The sequence below is a fragment of the Carya illinoinensis genome, chromosome 16 (assembly GCF_018687715.1).
Source record: "Carya illinoinensis cultivar Pawnee chromosome 16, C.illinoinensisPawnee_v1, whole genome shotgun sequence".
In the NCBI taxonomy this organism is placed as follows: domain Eukaryota; kingdom Viridiplantae; phylum Streptophyta; class Magnoliopsida; order Fagales; family Juglandaceae; genus Carya; species Carya illinoinensis.
Genome location: NC_056767.1, coordinates 28,856,199 through 28,876,614, shown reverse-complemented (window position 1 = coordinate 28,876,614; position 20,416 = coordinate 28,856,199). Strand labels below are relative to the sequence as shown.

Here is a 20,416-nt window from a genome sequence, read left to right as displayed (position 1 = left end):
AAGACTTGTGAGGATTGTACATACAAAGTCTATGTGAGTTTCAGTCAGCTATTAATGCCATAAAACAATGGGCCATCTACCCAGCTGGGCGGTGCCTATCAAATCCTCATCCCTATCAATTATTGGTATGTTGATTGAATTTGTGGTGGTACACTACCATGTGACTGAACCAAATAAAAGAAGAAGAATCATCACAGAAAGAGAAAAAACATATATACACATGAGAAAGAAACCAGCAAGTTTGGTCCCACCCACGTTCCTATAGCAACAAAAAAATTAGAACTTTGTGAGCCAAGTGGTCACAAATGCCCTTCAAATTCTTTCATTGGTCTACTTTCAATATCCTTAGAGATATCACAACTTTACTAAGGAAATTTCAATATCTTAGAGATATCACAACTTTACTAATTTCCTTTTCAAGTTGGACTGTTCAAAAAATACATTGGCACCAGAATCGATACATCAATTGGCATATTGGGCCACAACAAACAATATTTTTGGCTGCATACTACTTATCAAATTACCTCAATGTTTACTCATATATCTCTGCATATTTTCTTGATGCATTAATTAATTTCTCAAACAAAAATAATGGTAGTAGTGAGAGAGCTAGCTCTTGATTGGATGTTTCAAGATTGAACCCAGACATGCATTATATAGCTAGCTAGTTTCACATTTTCCTTAAATTTCAAATCTTCCAATTGTATCTTTGAATTGTGCTATAAGAATGTGAACTGGTTATTCTCTTGGGGTGGACGAGGAATTGACATGAGTGGAGTAGCACACAAGTTTTGGTTGTTTGGGTTGGGGTTATGATCAACCCACCGAAGAGCTTTATGGGACCTCACAACAAACACGTCGAAGATGACAAAACTGAAACTGATTTGGGCTCCAGCCTCAATCTTCCATATATGACTTGCAATGCAAAACTCTCTTCCGCCAAAGCCCGCAGCTCCTTTGAACCCTACTCGATTTGTGTTTTCACATCCATTAAGGCCATGCACTATTTAAGCTCAACTGAGTGGAATGTTAATTATAAGTTAATCTTTATCATGGAAGTGGTACGTACGCATCTTCTTGCAGATAAAGTGTCGGTGCATCCCGAGGCATTCTTATCTTGGGGTCACACGATTGGTCCACGCCTCAATCGCATCCTGAGGCATGCTTCGCTTGACCATTCAATCATAGGTCTTCCATTATTTAGTTATTTCCTGAATTTTAATTTTTGAAAAATGATAGCGGTATTTAAGAAAGTTTTATTCCTTTACTTGTTAGTTGTTGGTATACTGAAAATTATAAAATTTGAATTTTAAAAGAAAACTAATAAAAAGAAAAATTCAATGAGCAAATTGATCGTGAGCGTTTAGGTTCACATAGTCATATGATTGTTCAGGTATGCTTCCTCGGCCTTTTAGTTGAATGGCTACCCTATTCCGTCTTTGTGAATTATCAACTTCATAAGAATAGTCTTGGTTCTAGGCCCATCTCATGATCATTTACCGAGTCAGACAGGCCTAAAGTACGGAATCGGTTGAAATTATTTTAAATTTTAAATTTTTATATTATATTAATTAATAATTTGTCATAGAGTACAAAATTATTTTATATATAATTATATATAATCTAAAAAATCAGATAAAAAACATTTTATGTAATATAAAAAATTAACAAATATATATATGAACCGGTCCGGACTGGTGTTAAAAAATGAAAAATCAAAACTAAATCGATTTCAACCGATTTTGAAAAAAATGAAACTGATACTAGACTAGACCAAATCCGATATAGGATCAAACAAGTTCGGTCTAGTTTACCGGTTCACCCCTAATTAATATTTACTTCGACTTAAGGGGGAGTGTTAAGGAAGGTGAACAACAATGAAGGGACTTGCACAAGCTTGCATGGTTGACATGCATCACCACCATGAGTTTGGTTGACAATAACTGCTGCTGTAATTTTGGACTCTGCTCTCTTATGCTTGTAATTTCATTCAGATATTAATTCAGATATACTTTTTTCTGATTCTCTATTATATCTACTTTGTTTTACATTCAATTCTCACAAATAAAGCATTCCTGTCGCTACTGCAACTATAACCCTCCAAAACAAAGCACTACTCCCTATACCACAATGATATTACTCAATCTCATAAAAAAACTTGAAGTAAAAACATACCAAACAAGTCAGTTCTTGATCTTTAAACAAGATACCAACTTCATAAACGCTAACGAATAGAGGACATGCAATTTCATATAGCAATATATTGTTACGTACGGACTTACGTTCTTTCCTCATATATACTAGCAAGTAGGGGTGGCAATATGTTACACGACCCGTTAACCCAACACGAACACGATACGATAATAGCGGGTTAGGGTTTAGTCTTAACGGGTTCGGGTCAAAACGGGTTGACCCGTTAAGACATGATTGCTTAACGGGTTGATAACGGGTCAACCCGTTATGACACGTTAAGAAAGTTAAAGTTACAATTATACCCTTCTACCCAAAAGTAAAATTGTTAGAATTTTAATTTCTATATTTTTATTATTTAGATTGTAATTTTGGACTTGTAATTAGTTTTATAATTTTTATAGATATTGTAATTTTAACATTTATAGAAAATTATGTTAAATTTAATTAAGTCAAACGGGTTAATTTCAGGCATATTCAACCCATTTACATAAATAGTTTGAAACGGGTCATATTGTTTCATGTCAACTTATTTAGTAATATTCACTAATGGGTCAAAACGGGTTGACACGACACGACACGTTATGTTAAAGGGTTGGGTTAGGGTTTGAGATTTTGACACGATAAGCTTAACGGGTCGGGTTAGGGTTTACCTATATAGTATAATATACATGCTTTGACACGATACGAATACGACCCGTTAACACGATTTGACATTACTAGTAGCAAGAACATACAAGATCATAAAAAAGAAATTGCAATAATAAAAGGAAAGAATCAAGAACTTGAATATCATTTCTTGGAAGAGATTTTCGAGTAATTATCTCCAACTCCAATCAGTTCAACATAAAACTAGATCGATATCGAATTCACAAAATATCATTTATTGTATTTTGTTTGGAAGTTTAGAAAAGTTATAATGATTAGATGGGATGAGACAAACCAACCAAGAATAAAGGAAAAAAAAATAAAAATCTTCTCCAATTGGTCGACTAAATTGGAGAGTTAAATTTTGAATAGAGGTAGACACATTAGACAAATTATGTAAATTTTAGCATATTAATACCATACGTTTAGGAGTTGTAGCCGAGCAAAGGGATATTTTTCTATATTAACAAAATAAATAAATAGAATGACAAAAATGACAAATCATATGTTGGTGTGAAGTGTATGGGATGATAAGTAGAATTTTTTATTTTTCTATATTAACAAAATAGTAGTGCTATTTAAATGTCTTTACATCACACACCATAGGCCACATGGTATAATCTGATTTGTAATATTCAAATTTTAAAAATATCTAATTCAAATTTTAAAAATGTATTTTCCGAATCAAAATATGCAACGTAGATGTTATGTGGTAGGAAAATTTATTATTTTTAACAAAATTATTATTATTATTATTATTATTATTATTATTTTGGGTATTTATTGCAGCAAAAGGGAAGGAAAGAAAAGTTCTTTCTTTAGAAAGCTAACCCCTACCTCACATTAACTATATGCACAAGTCAAGGATCATAGATATTATAATAAAAGTGTGTTGCCTTGTACAATACAGCTCTTCCTCAGTTTTATTTTTTTTTCCTAGCTTCCGCCATGTCATAATCAAAAAGCAACTCGGTGAGATGGAGAGCTCATCACAGATCGTTCCTCATAACGACGATTGTGAAATCTTTTATGTATCAAACATTTCTCATGTCTACATTCAAAGTAAGCCCCATTCCTGAGAAATGCTTGACTACAACACTTCGTCATATTTCTAGTACAGCAACACCAACCCCAACGTTATTTTTGTTCCATACACATCACATAGTATCGTTCTATGAAGATACATCATAAGATTTGTATGTAAAGCACGCAAAGGCTCCCTCCCATAATCAATTTCAGACATTTTTCTTCTATGCTCTGACCGAAATTCTGGAAGTTATTTCCAAGCCCCAATCTCTAGAGTGCGCGGAGAGAGAGAGAGAGAGAGAGAGAGAGAGATGGAACAGGTAGGATTAACTAAAATACAAGCAACAGATGCAAGTGATTGATTCACCTCGAACAAGTTCATGGGCTCATATGGGATGGCACAGAAAGTTCAGCAACAACATATATGTTCCCAAGTGACAAACAGACACACAGCACCCCATGAAGAATGAAACCAACAGATTCTCATTTAGGGAGGGTCTTGACAATTGATTTGACATTGAGCTTCTTGAGATCTGTACGTGATAGAACACAGCCGACAAACACGACCGGTGCCCCAGATATGTAAACCATTGAAAGTGCAGCTCCAACCTACGCCATGAATTTCAGTTATACATTAGTCATAACAGATGACCACAATGGACGCAAATCAAGTAATCAAAACTCTCAAACTCCTTGCTGTTTGAAGAGTAACTACCTTATCATCAATAGTATCGAACTTTGTGAGCAAGATCCCATCTATTAGTCTTGGCCAAGCTGAAGTCGAAAGGCCGGCTAATTTCTGTGTACAAAACAAGTGTAGCTTAAATAACTCGATAAATAAAAGATCCTAACAATAGATGACAATCCTAAATCTAGAAGTCATACCAGATTGAATTTTGAAAGTTGATCAACGGCCTCATTTCCAACCAGTGCCTCTCCAACAAACAAGACCAGGTCAGAATTCTTAAGGTAAATAAGCTTTTAGAGTGCTCTCATCAATGGTTCATCATCCTGAAAAATGGAGTACATGTATCAAATGGCTATGATGGAGAAAAAACAAACATGTCAATGAAACACATAGCCCTAACTATCTATAAAAGTCAGTATGATACATATATCAGATAACAGCACACATTTATAACATAATACCAGATAAGCGCGATACCTGCACGCATGAGTCCGCAGCTGCTCAACCACTCCAGATCGGAATGTGTCACAAGCAGCCATCATGACATTGATCTCGTGCTGCGGAAGCCAGTAGGCAACCTACAAAGTGATTTTTAAAAGAAACTCTACACTCAAAATTCATAGAATATAATAAGTGTGCTCACAGGACCAATGTATGCAAATACACATGCACATGATGTAGAAATACCAATTTCTCCCCTTAAAAGATACTATGTAAAAATACCCATTTCTCCCCTTAAAAGGCCTAATAAGAGGAGTAGGGTAACTCCTTATAAAGCCCAAAATGAGTTTGTTCCTAAGCCATGTGGGACTACTCAATACGCCCCCTCACGTGTGGGCCGATATTTCCAGTACCATCAACATGGGTAGGTCGCAGGAGCCCATCATTGATCATAGGTTAGCCTGCTCTGATACCATGTAGAAATACCAATTTTGGTCATAGGTTAACCTGGCTCTAATACCATGTAGAAACACTCATTTCTCCCCTTAAAAAAGGCCTTTTAAGGGGAGAAATTGGTATTTCTACACATGCATCCTCTACGATACAGGAGTAGGGGCTAGCTATATTAAATCTTTTTAATATTATTAAATCTTAACATTAAATATATTTTTTTAATATTATTTGGGGAAGTCTCACCGTTCCATTTATGTTAAAGAAAAAAGTAGAAAAATGGCTTACCTTGGCTAGATCAGTAGATTTCCCAACTCCATTAACACTGACAAAAACAACAACATAAGGCTTCCTTTGTTCCCTGGCAGCATGCATATCCCTCAATATGTCAACAGAACACCTAGGAGTTAAAATACGAACAAGAGCTTCTTCCATTGCTGCCTGCAGTCATTCACTTCTGGACTTAGAAGCGTATCATGGATGTCCTGTACTCTAGACTGCATTCCAACTAGATGCTTGGAAACGTGATTTAAAGATTTAGGCTTTACTACTTTAAAGACCTTTAGAACAACTTCTTGAATAAATTCATATTCGTTCCTAGCAATGAAAAAAAAGGAGAGTTTTTAGGCTTTTCACAACAAAGAAACAAAAGAAAATGAACTAGTACTCAAAGTTTTATATCTGGTAACAAATGGCAATGATCTATTTAATTAACGTTTTTGGTTCTCTTCTCAAATTTGGTTTGCCTCATTAATGTTTTTGAATAAAGGCATAAGAGTGGGTAGAAGCAAAATACCTGTCTCCTAAAGTGAACCCAGCCAATTCGGCCACTTCGGTAAGGGCTGATTTCCACCTTTGCACCTTCGTCTCATCCTTGATCTTATCTTTAAGTTTAGCCCATGCTTCTCCGAAACTCTTACTCTGATGTCGTACCTCTGTTGGATCTATATCGTAAAACACTGGTAGAATCGTTTGTTGCTTTGTTTTTCTGCAGTCGATGATCATCGCCAACTCTTCCAAGCACCATCTCGATGATGCATAGTTTTCTGAGAGTACTACAACTGAAATCCTTGAGCTTTCGATAGCTTCGGAAAGTGCTTGCGAGATTTCTTCCCCTCTTTGAAGCTTGTCATCATCTATGTATGTGTTTATGCCTTGATGAACTAAAGCAGCATATAGATGGGCAGTAAATTTTTTATGAGTATCCTCACCTCTAAAGCTCAAGAATACATCGTACTTACACCTATGAATAAAAGAAGAAAGGGAAGAGGAAGAAGCACCTTGAACAGCCATCAGAGAAGTAAATTGGTGGATTACTACTGAAAGTGTACTCTTCTTAAATTGAGAATTCAGAAGTTGAAAGTTGCATTGTAAAATGGATACATGTTTGATGAAGAAAGATGATGAGAGTTTCTTGGCAATTTCTTGCGGTCCCTTTCAATGGAATAAATAATAAATTAATTAGACAGGGTCCTATTCTGGGTAACTTCTAGGAAAGACGAGGAGTTTCTTGGGCACACCCCTCTCCTTTCTTGCCCAAAACCCACCAGCCTATGACTTTTTGAGTCAACATCATCTTCAAAAGTCATATTTAAAGAGGAAAAACGATAAGCTTTTGTTAGAAAAAAATAAATAACACATGAAAGGTTTCTTGGCATCTTCTTTTGAGGTAACTTTCATTTGCTTAGGAAAATCATACGTGGCTTCAGAGGAAAAACATGCATACGCGTTTGTTAAAGAATGATTACTTTCTCAGCAATTTCTTTTGGTTCCTTTTGTTGATTGACTTGACTTCTTTTTTCATGAGAAGAAATTTAGTTGAAGGCGTTTAATGATTGTCTTGTGGAAAATAAGCTCTAGTCTTGTTGAAAAATATGCTCTAGTCTTGTGGAAAAATATGCTCTAGTCTTGTGGAAAATAAGCTCTAGTCTTGTTGAAAAATATGCTCTAGTCTTGTGGAAAAATATGCCCTCCACTCTCTGCATCCTCTGAGTAGGAATTGGTCTAGAGATAGCCAATCGAGTGTACTCCATTTTCATGAACTCCATTTTTTATTAGTAAATTTATTTAAAATTAGTTCTGTCAGTAGATGAAAAGAAACTTTGTTGAAGTGAATCACTTAAATCTTAATATTTAAGATAAATTACTTATTACCTTCCTTTTGCCAACTTCGAGGGAAGATGAGGAATTTCTTGGCAATGTCTTTGCAGTATCTTTCACTGAGATAAATAATAATTAAATTGCAGATGATTCCATTTTGGAAACTTACAAGAGAGATGAGTTTCTTGACAACTTCCTTGCTGTAACTTTCACATAATAGTACTTATGTGATTCTATAACAATAAATTATGCTATAATTATAAGATTTTAAAACAGGGGATTATCCAATTCAGTAAGCAATTGAAGTGGACTTCTTTATAGCTAAACAGAGGATTATTTTTATGTATTAAAAACAGATATCATGTTTGGTAAGTAAGCTTCTAATATTGATTTTGATGGCCACTTGTATTTCAGATCATAAGTTCATTACAGAGGAATGTTTGATTAGTTGTGATTCTAATTATTGGGTGTAAACTTACTCTGCCTTGGATTTACTTTCTTAATGTCCTTTAGAAGTCCTCGGGCACTTGTCCACTTGATAAACTTCAGTCCTTTCCATAATGTGGTACAGAACTTCACTTATAGATGATATGTGATTTATTACAAAATCAAACAAACAACAAATATTCTTTGCAAAACTATGTCTCTGACTAAAGCAAGTATGCAGGGGCATTTCTTCTTAGCTCAGTGTCTCAGAACATTTTGGATTGAACTACAACTTGTAATCAGAAATCTATCTACTTTTCTGTGCCAAGATAGTTACTACAACTGCTGATATAGATTGGTAAAACAATGCCTTGCAGCATGACAAACTAAAGCAATTCTTTCTTTCTTTCTTTCCAAACCCTGCTCTATTTCCTAATTTACCTCATCATCATTTTCAAAGCTCAAGCTGATCAATTTCCACTGTAACAGAAGGTTAAGAGTTCATTTGTTCAAACACACACTTGTATACTAATATTGCATCAGGAGCTCTATCCTCTTTTTGGCAAATTCGTATTATGCTTGAAAGTGCAGCTCCAACCTACGCCATGAATTTCAGCTATACAATAGTCATAACAGATGACCACAATGGACACAAATCAAGCAATCAAAACTCTCAAACTCCTTGCTGTTTGAAGAGTAACTACCTTATCATCAGTAGTATCGAACTTTGTGAGCAAGATCCCTTCTATCAGTCTTGGACTAGCTGAAGTCGAAAGGTTGGGTGATTTCTGTATACAAAATTACAAGTGTAGCTTAAATAACTCGATAAATAAAGGTCCCAACAATAGATGACAATCCTAAATCTAAAAGTCATACCTGATTGAATTTTGAAAGTTGATCAACGGCATCATTTCCAACAAACAAGACCAGAACAGGATTGTTAAGGTAAATAAGCTTTGAGAGTGCCCTCATCAACGGTTCATTATCCTGAAAAATGGAGTACATGTATCAAATGGCCATGATGGAGTAAAAAATAACATGGCGGAGAAACACATAGCCCTAATTATCTATAAAAGTCAGTATAATACATATAGCAGATAACAGCACATATTTATAACATAATACCAGCTAATGCATTCAACCAGCTGTATCAACTAGAACCACATCAGAACCATCATCTGTTGCCTCCTGGATTGCTTCCTTTGCTACAATGGCAGGATCTTTCTTACAGCCCTTCTCAAATATAGGAATCTTACAAGAGAAAAAGGTGACAATTCAGCAAAAAGGGTCCAGCTTGTATTACTTACATATTTTTTATTCAACAAACAAACCCTCTATGAGTAAAGAAGCCAGATAGCCAGGTAATAGGCTGTAAAATCAAATGTTCTACCTGAAGCCTTCATGCATGAGTCCGTAGCTGCTCAACAGCTCCAGATCGGAATGTGTCACAAGCAGCCATCATGGCATTCATCTCGTGCTGCAGAAACCAGTAGGCAACCTGCAAAGCGATTTTTTAAAGAAACTCTACACTCAAAATTCATAGAATATAATAAGTGTGCTCACAGGACCAATGTATGCAAATACACACGCACATGCATCCTCTACAATACAGAAGTTGGGGCTATAGCTATATTAAATCTTAACATTAAATCGTTTTTTTTTTTAATATTATTTGTGGAAGTCTCACCGTTCCATTTATGTTTAAAAAAAAAAAAGTAGAAAAATAAAAAAGAGATGGCTTACCTTGGCTAGATTAGTAGATTTCCCAACTCCATTAACACCGACAAAAACAACAACATATGGCTTCCTTTGTTCCCTGGCAGCATGCACATCCCTCAATATGTCAAGAGAGCACCTAGGAGTTAAAATACGAACAAGAGCTTCTTCCATTGCTGCCTGCAGTCATTGTTTCGTGCCAGGGTCTTAATCTTATCACAAAGAATCAAATGATGAGAAACGAAGCTGTTGAGATTTAAAAAAAAAACAAAAAAAGGGATGGATTCACTAACCTGTACTATTGAAGATATCCTTGTAAACGAAGCCAACTTTTTCCCTTCAAGACTCGCTGCCACTGATTCAAAGAGTTTCTCTACTATCTCCTCAGCCTGTGATGTAATAACAAGGAGCTCTAAGTAGCGGGCTGAGTGTATTTGAGAAGTACAGATAAAACAAATATGAAACATAGTAGATCACTGAAGCCAAAAGGCAAACATACCACATTCTTCGTCATAAGCCTATCCTTGAGAGCTTTCAAAGCTGGTTCCAGGTCTGACTTCTCCAGATTCGCTGCCCACAATGCTGAACATACGAAAGTGAATAATTAATGAAGCAAGTATGTGATAATGTGAAGACAGATTTCAACAAAAAATGAAATGGTAAGGCGACAGCCCATTTTAATGCTAAAAGCCTGAGGCCTGAAGTTTACAATTGATTCATGGGTTCTTCCAAAAATACAAAAACAAATATGAAATTTCAGCCATCAACAAGATAAACTTCAGGGCCTCAGGCTTTTAGCATTAAAATGTAAAATTAGTAGATTTTAAAAGAAGTAATGATGTAAAAACTAAATTATGGCCCAAAACATTATATTGAATTGTCGAAACAAGAATCGCCAGGATGGAAATCAAGAACTCAGTATCATTTCTTTTTTCATGAAGAAAGACATTGTTGAAAAACTCAAGCAATATCCTTAAATTAATTATGCCTAAAACTACAAAGACTGCAGATAGTGAATGGAAGTCATAAAAATAAAATTACGTGTATGCTCTAAATTAAGTCATACATGCACACACAATAACCAAAGGATTGAAATTAATAAACTAACCTTTGGAACATTGTTGAAAACCACCCCTTCTTCTTAGTTTCAGGCTTGCTGTCCTTCCCCTCTTTCTCAATGCCCTTTAGAAGTCCTCAGGCACTTGTCCACTTGATAAACTTCAGTCCTTTCCATAATGTGGTACAGAACTTCACTTATAGATGATATGTGATTGATAACAAAATCAAACAAACGACAAATACTTAAATCTTAGTATCTGGTATGATTGCTAGAATTTATTTGATCATTTTCTACTTCTTGGCCATCATAAAACGACAATTTTCATTAAGATATTTGTCCATTTGGTATATTTTGGCTTCACGACAATATCCATTTGTTATATTTTGGCTTCACGACAATATCCATTTGGTATATTTTGGCTTCACTCACTGCTCTGATATTTGTCCAGATGAGCTACAAATGTTAGCTAGCTGCTGCAGTTGATGAAATAAGTAAGCTTCTAATATTGATTTTGATGCCCACTTGGTGGGGCAGTAGTCACAAAAGATGAAAATAAAAATAAAAAATAAAAAAAATAAAAGAGGAAGAAGAAGAAGAAAAAAAAACTCAAAAATATTGTATTTCAGATCATATGTTCATTACAGAGGAATGTTTGATTAGTTGTGACTTTAATTATTGGGTGTAAACTTGCTCTGCCTTGGAGTTACTTTCTCAATGTCCTTTAGAAGTGATTTTGAACGTTTCTCATGTAGCATTCTAAATCTTTGCAAGAGGTGACTATCTATTCGCCTTCCATGGATGGGGAAGTCTTGATGGTCACAAGTTGGTAGCTTCTCAAAGCAGCACATGAAATCGAAGGAAAATTAGGTTGCAAACTTTCTTGGCTATTTCCTTGCGTACCTTTCATTGGAATAAATAATAAATTAATTAAGCAGGGTCGTTTTCTTGGAAACTTCAAAGAAAGATGAGAGTCTCTTGGGCACTTCCTTGCGGTAACTTTCATTGAGATAAGTAATAAATTAAACAGGGCTGGCCCTCTTCTTGACAACTTAAAAGAAATATGATGAGTTTCTTATAGGCAACTTTCTTGCATGCTGTACCTTTCAAATAATAAGGAAATTACACAGATTCGTCTTCATAGCAACCTCAGAGAAAGATGAGGATTTTTGGTTACTTCCTCAACAATAATCGACGATATTATAATAAAAGTGCGTTGCCTTTTACAATTTGCATATGTCTAGAAGACACAGCTCTTCCTGTTTTGCATTTCAGATTGTGATATAATGTCCACAATCCCGTTTTGGCTTTTTATTTTTTATTTCTTTGATTGTGACATTTGATCTAACGATTAAGTGCAATAGCAATTATTAAATAGTGAATGCCATTTTCTATCACAGTAGGTGGGAGCAGGAAAATGTCCTTTCCGACTATGAGACAATCGAATGGACAATGGCCAAAAGCAAATTAACCAATTAAATAGTGGCAAAGAAAATAAATGGTCATCCAGGATCTTCTTTGCTAGTTTCCACACAACACCCCTCTCCCTTCTTCCCAGAAAAGCCCCCATGACTTGTAGAGTCAAATACATCTTCAAAAGTCATTTTGCAAGAGAAACTCCAAAATCCCACCCCGGGGGGAAGGGAAAAAGAGAGAGAATAACCTAGAGTTTTCGCTAGACAAAACCATGCATGTCGACGAAGGTACCCAGAAACTCCCCTTAATCGTCAATAGTCATCCGAAACTACTACATATATATTGAGAAATACCCAAATGATGGCAATGAGGGGATCGGTGACTGTAAAGACATGCCATGCCCAGCCCTATGGGTACAAAGGACATGATGATGATACCCAAAAAGCAACTCAATTTCAGAACAGACAAAACCTCAACCAAAAAATTACTAACGATTCTTCTCTAATTAATAAATTATTAAAACGACTTACGCGTGAAATAAGGTCCATTTGGTTGCACAGTTAAGATGAAATAAGATAAAATGAGATATTTTGAATAGTAATAAATAAAATTTTATTATAATATAATTTTTTAATATTAATTTTGTATTGAGATTTGAAAAAGTTAAATTATTTTATATGACAATTTGATTTTTCTTTTTGGACTAATTATAATGCTAAATATAAGTTTCGGTACTCATAATGCTAAATCGAGAAGTTAAATCTGCGTTGCATCATCATCATCATCAAGCACAGTTGCACACAAGTTTTGGTTGTTTGGGTTGGGGTTATGGTCAACCCACCGAAGAGCTTTATGGGACCTCACAACAAACACATCGAAGATGACAAGACTGAAACTGATTTGGGCTCGAGCCTCAATCTTCTATGACTTGCAATGCAAACTCTCCTCCGCCAAAGCCTGCAGCTCCTTCTTCGAATCCTACTCAATTTGTGTTTTCACATCCATTAAGGCCAAGATCCATGCGCTATTTATGCTCAACTGAGTGGAATGTTAATTATATATTGGGTAAAAAGCCCAATGGAGGAGACATGCTTCATTGGAACTGCAACAATATCCACAAATCGAGAGGTAGTTTGTATTAATCGGGGCATGATGAGGCCCCTTTGGGGATCCAAGTAATCAGTGGGACTGAGTTTAAAGAATTTGAAAATCCAACTTTCATTTGATTGGAACAAATAATTCATTAAATTTTAATTTATTTTTTAATAACTACTTTTCAAGCTTATTAAAGGAAAAATGAAAACAGAAAATTTGATTATATATCATGATTGTATAAGACATATTCCCATTATATATTATATATAATATAAGGATTAAGCTTCAATAGGTTACGCGATTGATCCACGCCTCGCATCGTTTTGCATGATTATTAATTAGGATTTTTCTTCTTTTATTTTTATTTTATGTCTACTTCCTTTTTCATCTCTAATCTTTATCATGAAAGTGGTACGTACGCATCTTCTTACAAATAAAGTGTCGGTGCATCCTGAGGCATCCTTATCTTGGGGTCATGCGATTGATCCACAGCTCAATTGCATCCTGAGGCATGCTTCGCTTGACCATTCAATCATTAGGTCTTCTATTATTTAGTTATTTCTTGAATTTTAATTTTTGAAAAATGATAGCGATATTTAAGAAAGTTTTATTCCTTTACTTGTTAGTTGTTGGTATACTGAAAGTTATAAAATTTGAATTTCAAAATTTAAATTTTAAAAGAAAACTAATAAAAAGAAAAATTCAATGAGCAAATTGATCGTGAGCGTTTAGGTTCACATAGTCATATGATTGTTCAGATATGCTTCCTCAGCCTTTTAGTTGAATGGCAGCCCTATTCCGTCTTTGTGAATTATCAACTTCATAAGAATAGTCTTGGTTCTAGGCGAAAATATAGAAAAAACCAGTCTAGAGAGAGAATCTCTCACATCTCTCTAAAACCAGCAAAAAGAAAAGCTCCCCTCGGAGGGAGGTGGGAGCTTCGGCTCCTCCCTCCCCCCCGTTTCTTTTTCCTTTTCGTTAGTTTTCTTTCCCTTCTATTTTCCTGTCCTTTTTAGTTTATTTTCTGGTGTGGCGCAGGGCTTTTAGGGGCTGAGGTCCAGATGTTTTTTTTAAGGGAGAGTCGCATGTTGTTCTCGAGGCCATAGGGCGGCGTAACAAGGCAGGATCTACTCCGTCCTGAGCTGGTGAAGACGAAGACGAGGTGGCCCACGGCATCCAAGTTGGTGCTGGTCAGAAGTAGATGAATCGCCGGAGGAGTGCATGGAGATGGAATGAAGAGGAAGATGCCCTGGTTCTTATCTCGGTCGATGTATACCGGAAAGCAGAGCTTGGAGCTTGGAGAGCATGCATGGATCCGGAAGGGTTCAGACAACGGAAAGGCTTGGAGCCGTGCGCAGTAGTTGTATTTCGGAGGCGTGAGTAGTCCGTGAAGAGTTTTGGAGCTGTGAGCTTGGAGGAGAAGTGGTGTCTCTGTAAATCCCTGCACCTGGTTGGAGGGAAGGCGCCGCACGAGAGGTTGCAGCAGCTGTAGGAAGCGATGTAAACCTAGCGGCCAATGGGCTGGGTTTTGTTTTGGGCTGGGCTGTACTTTTGTTTTGGGCTGGGCCCAAGTTGCTTAAGTTGTGTTTTTTTTTGTTGTATTTTTGGTTTTTTTAGTTTGTTTTAGTTTGCAGTAGAAAACTTTGTCTCTAGGACCGAGGGTCCGTAGAGTTTAATACTCCACTCCTTGGGAGGGGGAGGTGTGTGGGCTGTCTTAGACGGTGGTCTAAGACAGAGTTAAGTCTCTCAGACAGTAGTCTGGAGGCCTGTCTCTCAGACTTTTAGTCTGGAGTCGTTGGACAAGACCCTGTCAGCCGCAAAGAAATTTGTGGGTTGAAGTGCGTAAAAATGATAGAATTTGACTTGTATCTTGCAGGTTAAAAGTTGTAATTGTCCGCCTTTATGATGAATGAAACTATGTTTCACTTTCAAAAAAAAAAGTCTTGGTTCTAGGCCCATTTCATGATCATTTACCGAGTCAAACAGGTTCAAAGTACGAAACTGGTTGAAATTATTTTAAATTTTAATATTATATTAATTAATAATTTATCATATAGTACAAAATTATTTTATATATATTATATAAAAATGATATATAATCTAACAAATCAGATAAAAAACATTTTATGTAATATAAAAAATTAACAAATATATATATGAACCGGTCCGGACTGGTGTTAAAAAATGAAAAATGAAAAATCAAAACCGAATCGATTTCAACCAGTTTTGAAAAAATTGAAACTGATACTAGACTAGACCGAATCCAATATAGGATCAATTGAATAAAAAAATATTATAAAGTTAAATTATGATTAAAATATTATTTTTGTTTTGTGATCTAAAAAGGTTGAATTATTTTTTGTTTGAAAGTTTGAAAAAATTGTAATGAATATAGTTAGAAAAAGTTGTAACGATTAGTTTGAAAACATTTGTGTTTAAATGATGTTTATAAAAAAGATGAGCTAAAATAAAATTAGATGAGATGAGATGAAAATTATTTCAAAAAATAGATTCCGATCTGCTATCTAAATAAAATAATGTGTCTTTTGTTTTGGTTTTTTCAAAGAAGCTTTTCTTTTATTATTTTTTTAAAAAGTGAACACCCATTTGTCAACCCAAATGAAACTTCTTGAAATAGCACCTTTTAAATCCTATAGTAATTGAAATAGGAATAGCACATTATTTTTCTTTAAAAAAAAAAGGTTACACGTACAAAAGGGAAAACATATAAATATAAAATAAAACAAGATGATTCGAGATTAATTTAAGTTAATATTAATTTAATTCAATGTAAATAGGTCAAGAATAATATTGGATAATAAGACGGCAGAACATGAGGTCATGTAGTAACTGAAAAGATTGATTGTACCTTAATTAATGTTTGGTTTAGTAATTGCGTGCGATGATTCATCTTGATCTAAGGCCCATGAATCTCCCCCATCTGCAACTTGGTTGCTATAAAGGTAGCAAAATAGCAAAGAGTACTAACGATTCAGCCTTGAGTCGCAGGTCAATTAATGTACAACTACTAAATCATATTAGGGGTGTGCAAACAATCCGTAAACTCGATGGACCCGCTTATAGTGGCCCGACCTATCCCGAATTTGACGGGTTATTATATGATCGGATTTGCAACCCAACTAGTTAACGGGTTTATATGTTGATATCAACCCGTCCGTATATAAAACTATTCTTATCTTTAGCTCTCAAACCCTAGCCGCCCAAAGTCTAAAACCCAGATATTCATGAGTAGTTATAAACCAGGCCTAAGGCTTAAACCCCATTACTTAATCCATGGAAGAAGACAATCAGTAGGAATTAAAGGCAGAAGAAGAAGCTTCTGCTACTGCTTCGATCCATAGAGATATCCTGGAGATTATCCTCTCGTACGTTCCTCTCATTGATCTCGAGCACGTACATTGCGTGTTTGACACCTAGAATGGCGCTGTTTTCTCGTCTTTTCGGCACCTTAAACCATTAAGCCCTGGCTCATTGTTCACAAACAGAGCACCCACCACCCTTACCCCACGACGGCGCACGCATACACTCGCGGTCCGGCGTGTGGTTGAAGATCCATTAGCCACCGATCAATCACGTCTTGGCCCTCCGGTCGTCGCACTCGACCCTTTTCTACATGCAGTCATCCCTCCAGTTCGCTTTCTCATTCGACCCGCTCCACCTTAAATGGTACTGTGCCAACCCCCTGCTCGTTTGGCAGACAGACCCGATCGTTGCGTTGGTGGGCCACCGCGTCATTGTCACCCAAAGTCTCCTCAACTCTACCTCTCTGTGTGTCTCTCTCCTCAATTAACGGATTTTGAGATCTGCTTGTTGAACCAGGAATTGGGGATTGTGCTGGCAAACCAGGAGCCCACGAATCCGGCTTTGTATGAGCTGATCTCCACGGGGGTGCCCAATGGGAAGAAGGAAGAGGGTGTTGTGGTAGTGGGTTTAGGAGACGTCTGGTTACGGAGGTTATGGGTTCAAGGGAAGTGGAATCATATAGATCCATGCATAGAGACAACGAAAGAGAGAAGAAAGAGCGAGAGTCTGTAACACAGCTGTCGAGAACCACCCTAAAAGCAAGAGGAGCAGCGGCAGGGAAGGAGCATCTAGAAGGGTTGGCTGGAAGAAGAAGATAACCTAAGTCAAATGTTTTTGTTTAAAGTGGGGAACCGATTATGAAGAAGGAAGCTTCGGTCAATCCATGTGCAGGGATCCGAATTGGGCTATGGCCCTGTTACGAGTTGATGAAGGCCAGCAAGGGGCAACAACTTTAGATCATCTAGTCCCTTGGATTCGTCCTCGGAGTGACGGCCCTCGAACACTTCCGTCAAGTCCCCCTCTTCCATCATTTGGCTTCTATTCCACGGTGCAAGATCTGATCGGGTCATACGGGTTCGACCCGCTTTTATTTTGATCGGGTTGGATCATATCGGATTGGCGCCTTATTTAGTGTGTTTCGGGTCGGGTCGGGCATAAAACCCGGCTAATCCAAGTCGGGTTGCAAGCCTACATCATATTCAGGAAAAGCCTGCAACAGCTTATAATGCTTTACTAACAAGAAATGTTAGGTTTATGCACAAATTTTATTCACATATCTTAATGTAATTGGGGAGTAGAAAACCAAAAAGATGGAAACCTAAAGAAGACCAAGAGATGAAAAATAAAAGATCATGAAAAGTCTTTGAATGGTTTTTTTCCAAGAAGAGCAAGATACGGACAAATGAATAATGCAATTAAATCATAAAATCCTTTAGAAAAAAGTTTTGACGAATAAAGTAAGCCTTTTTTTTTCTTTTTTTGTTTTTTTACTTAAAAAGATGCTCTCGTCTATTATAAATGATAAACACATGAAATTCTGTATGCATGCACAAACAAACCTATTAATTTTAAAAGAGTGGGAAACGGAATTTCATTTCATGTGCACAAACAGTTATGGGTCTATTTGGTTGGAGTGAAAAAACTGTGTAGTGAAATAACCAATTCACAAAAAAACAAAATTACCTCAAAGCTATAAAATTCTACATGAACAATTGCTTGGTAGCATGGATAGCGATATGTTTGGTTCAGTCCAAATTCCATCTTCTCAAGCTCTTGCATCTGATCCCTATCTCAAGAAGGCAGCAAAACAACAACCAAATTAAAGATTGTACATTTTAATTACAACCCAAGTTTAAGCTCTAAATCCAAATCTTTCTTTGGATTCTAATCGTCATTCTCTAATTCTATTATTCTGATGCCCATGGTTGAGGATTACTGCCTCTTTTGTTGGGGGTACCAATTGATTTCCAGGTTGCAATCATCTTCATCATGACACCTCTTACATTTTCTAATTTCTTCACTAGATGCATCAAAATGGACACCAACATCTTCGTGGAGCACACTTGTATCAAGATCTCTTGCCTTCTCTTCATCATTCTCTACCAAATGAACCCCAAGTTCCAAATCTTCATTTGGATTCTCATTGTCGCTTTCATTATCTAAATCAGAAATTATTGATTCTAAAGAAGGCTGAACGTTAACATAGGGACTCCAACTTGTAACATCTTGCAATGTCTTGATCTCCTTTTGTTTGCTTACCACACAGATTCCAAAACTTTTAATTAGGAATCTACTAGCTTGTTCGCTATAAACTTAAGTTGCAGAATTCCCTCCACTGATTCGAAATGCTCTCCTTCTAGTTTGTGGTAATTCAACAATACAACATCTGAGCCACTTCTAAAACATGGAGGAAACAATTCAAACTGAAATACACTATTATAGTAGATCCCGATATGCATAATATTATCGATGGAGGAATCGGATTCTCCCTGAACAACAGCACATGCAATGAATCCTTTAATCTCACTAATTGGAGTCTTCAGCTTCCCATGGTAATCCCAATCTGGAATCTTATTTTCTTGAAATACAAGACAACAATGTGGATGGTCCTCTAGATTTTCCTGTTGAACAAGCTAGCATCATGATTTTTAATAGACAAAGGTCGTACATAGTACTATGAGAGAGAGAGAGAGAGAGAGAGAGAGAGAGAGAGAGAGAGAGAGAGAGAGAGCATACCTCAAACCGTAGAGGATTTTCAAGTGTTTTTATAGCATCCACTCAAGTTAATCCAATTTAGCTTATGAAAGCTGCTTATATACAAACTTATTTGATATTTTAGGAAAACTTTCCAATAAAATGCATCCTCTAACGTCTACATCTGTTATATTTGGAGGAAGTTCTAATATTTCTTTAAGTTGCTCACAATCGTACAACCCAAGGTACCGTAATCGAACAAATCCTCCAATCCACTCAAGAGGGCTAACGACAATATTGCTTACCATTAATTCTAAAATTTCCAAGGTGGAATAGAAGGCAGTTAACTGAAGTACCCAATCTAATATGCGTCACATAGAAACACCAACCCCAACGTTATTTTTGTTCCATACACATCATCGTTCTATGAAGATACGTCATAAGATTTGTATGTAAAGCACGCAAAGGCTCCCCCTCCCATAATCAATTTCAGACATTTTTCTTCTATGCTCTGATCGGAATTCTGGAAGTTATTTCCAATCTCAACTAGCGTGCGTAGAGATATATATATATATATATATAGAGAGAGAGAGAGAGAGAGAGAGAGAGAGAGAGAGAGAGAGAGAGAGAGATGGAACACGAATACAAGCAAAAGATGCAAGTGACTGATTCACCTCAGACAAGTTTATGGGCTCATATGGGATGACACAGAAAGTTTAGCAACAACATAGATGTTCCCAAGTGACAGACAGACACATGGCACACCATGAAGAATGAAACAAACACATTCTCATTTAAGGAGGGTTTTGACAATCGATTTGACAGTGAGCTTCTTGAGATCTATATATGACTGTCCACAGCCTACAAACATGACCAGTGCCCCATATATTCACTACTGCTCATATCTCTCTTCCTCTCCTTCACAGAAACTAGAGAATTCTTGGTTGGTGGCAAGACTAATGCTCGGATAATCCCAGCCTCTGACTTAGAATCGCTTAACAAATGGGCCGAAGGCTCACATTTTCAAATCGAAGACTCACTAGGTACTACACTATCCCTTTACTTGAAATCTCCATTTTCTCACATTTCCTTCATCTGGGTGGGTCTGCTCTGGTTAATTTGTTTCATGAAATTTTATCCTCATC

General features: G+C 36.4%; 2 protein-coding genes and 1 pseudogene across 4 annotated transcripts in view; all 3 read right to left on the bottom strand.

The window, feature by feature from the left end:
- Positions 1 to 6,999, bottom strand: part of LOC122299730 (toll/interleukin-1 receptor-like protein) — a 120,871-nt gene extending 113,872 nt beyond the window's left edge. The window contains exons 1-6 of one of the 3 annotated variants that reach the window (XM_043110166.1): positions 6,240 to 6,999; positions 5,732 to 6,040; positions 5,014 to 5,130; positions 4,750 to 4,875; positions 4,580 to 4,663; positions 3,689 to 4,473 (exon numbers count right to left, since the gene is read on the bottom strand). In XM_043110166.1, the coding sequence (XP_042966100.1) occupies positions 5,851 to 6,040; positions 6,240 to 6,736 (687 nt within the window). In that variant the 5' untranslated portion in view covers positions 6,737 to 6,999 and the 3' untranslated portion in view covers positions 3,689 to 4,473; positions 4,580 to 4,663; positions 4,750 to 4,875; positions 5,014 to 5,130; positions 5,732 to 5,850. Of the gene's footprint in view, positions 1 to 3,688; positions 4,474 to 4,579; positions 4,664 to 4,749; positions 4,876 to 5,013; positions 5,131 to 5,731; positions 6,041 to 6,239 lie in introns of those variants that run through there. The other 2 variants (XM_043110164.1, XM_043110165.1) reach the window with 2 other exon arrangements.
- Positions 4,348 to 5,818, bottom strand: LOC122299011 (signal recognition particle receptor subunit alpha-like). Its single transcript, XM_043108848.1, has 5 exons — positions 5,732 to 5,818; positions 5,014 to 5,130; positions 4,750 to 4,827; positions 4,580 to 4,663; positions 4,348 to 4,473 (listed from the first exon to the last, which is right to left on the bottom strand). The coding sequence occupies exons 1-5, from the start codon at positions 5,816 to 5,818 to the stop codon at positions 4,348 to 4,350; spliced, it is 492 nt and encodes a 163-aa protein (XP_042964782.1).
- A 1,173-nt stretch (positions 7,000 to 8,172) lies between the features above and the next one.
- Positions 8,173 to 19,579, bottom strand: LOC122299010 (annotated as a pseudogene).
- Positions 19,580 to 20,416: the final 837 nt, after the last annotated feature.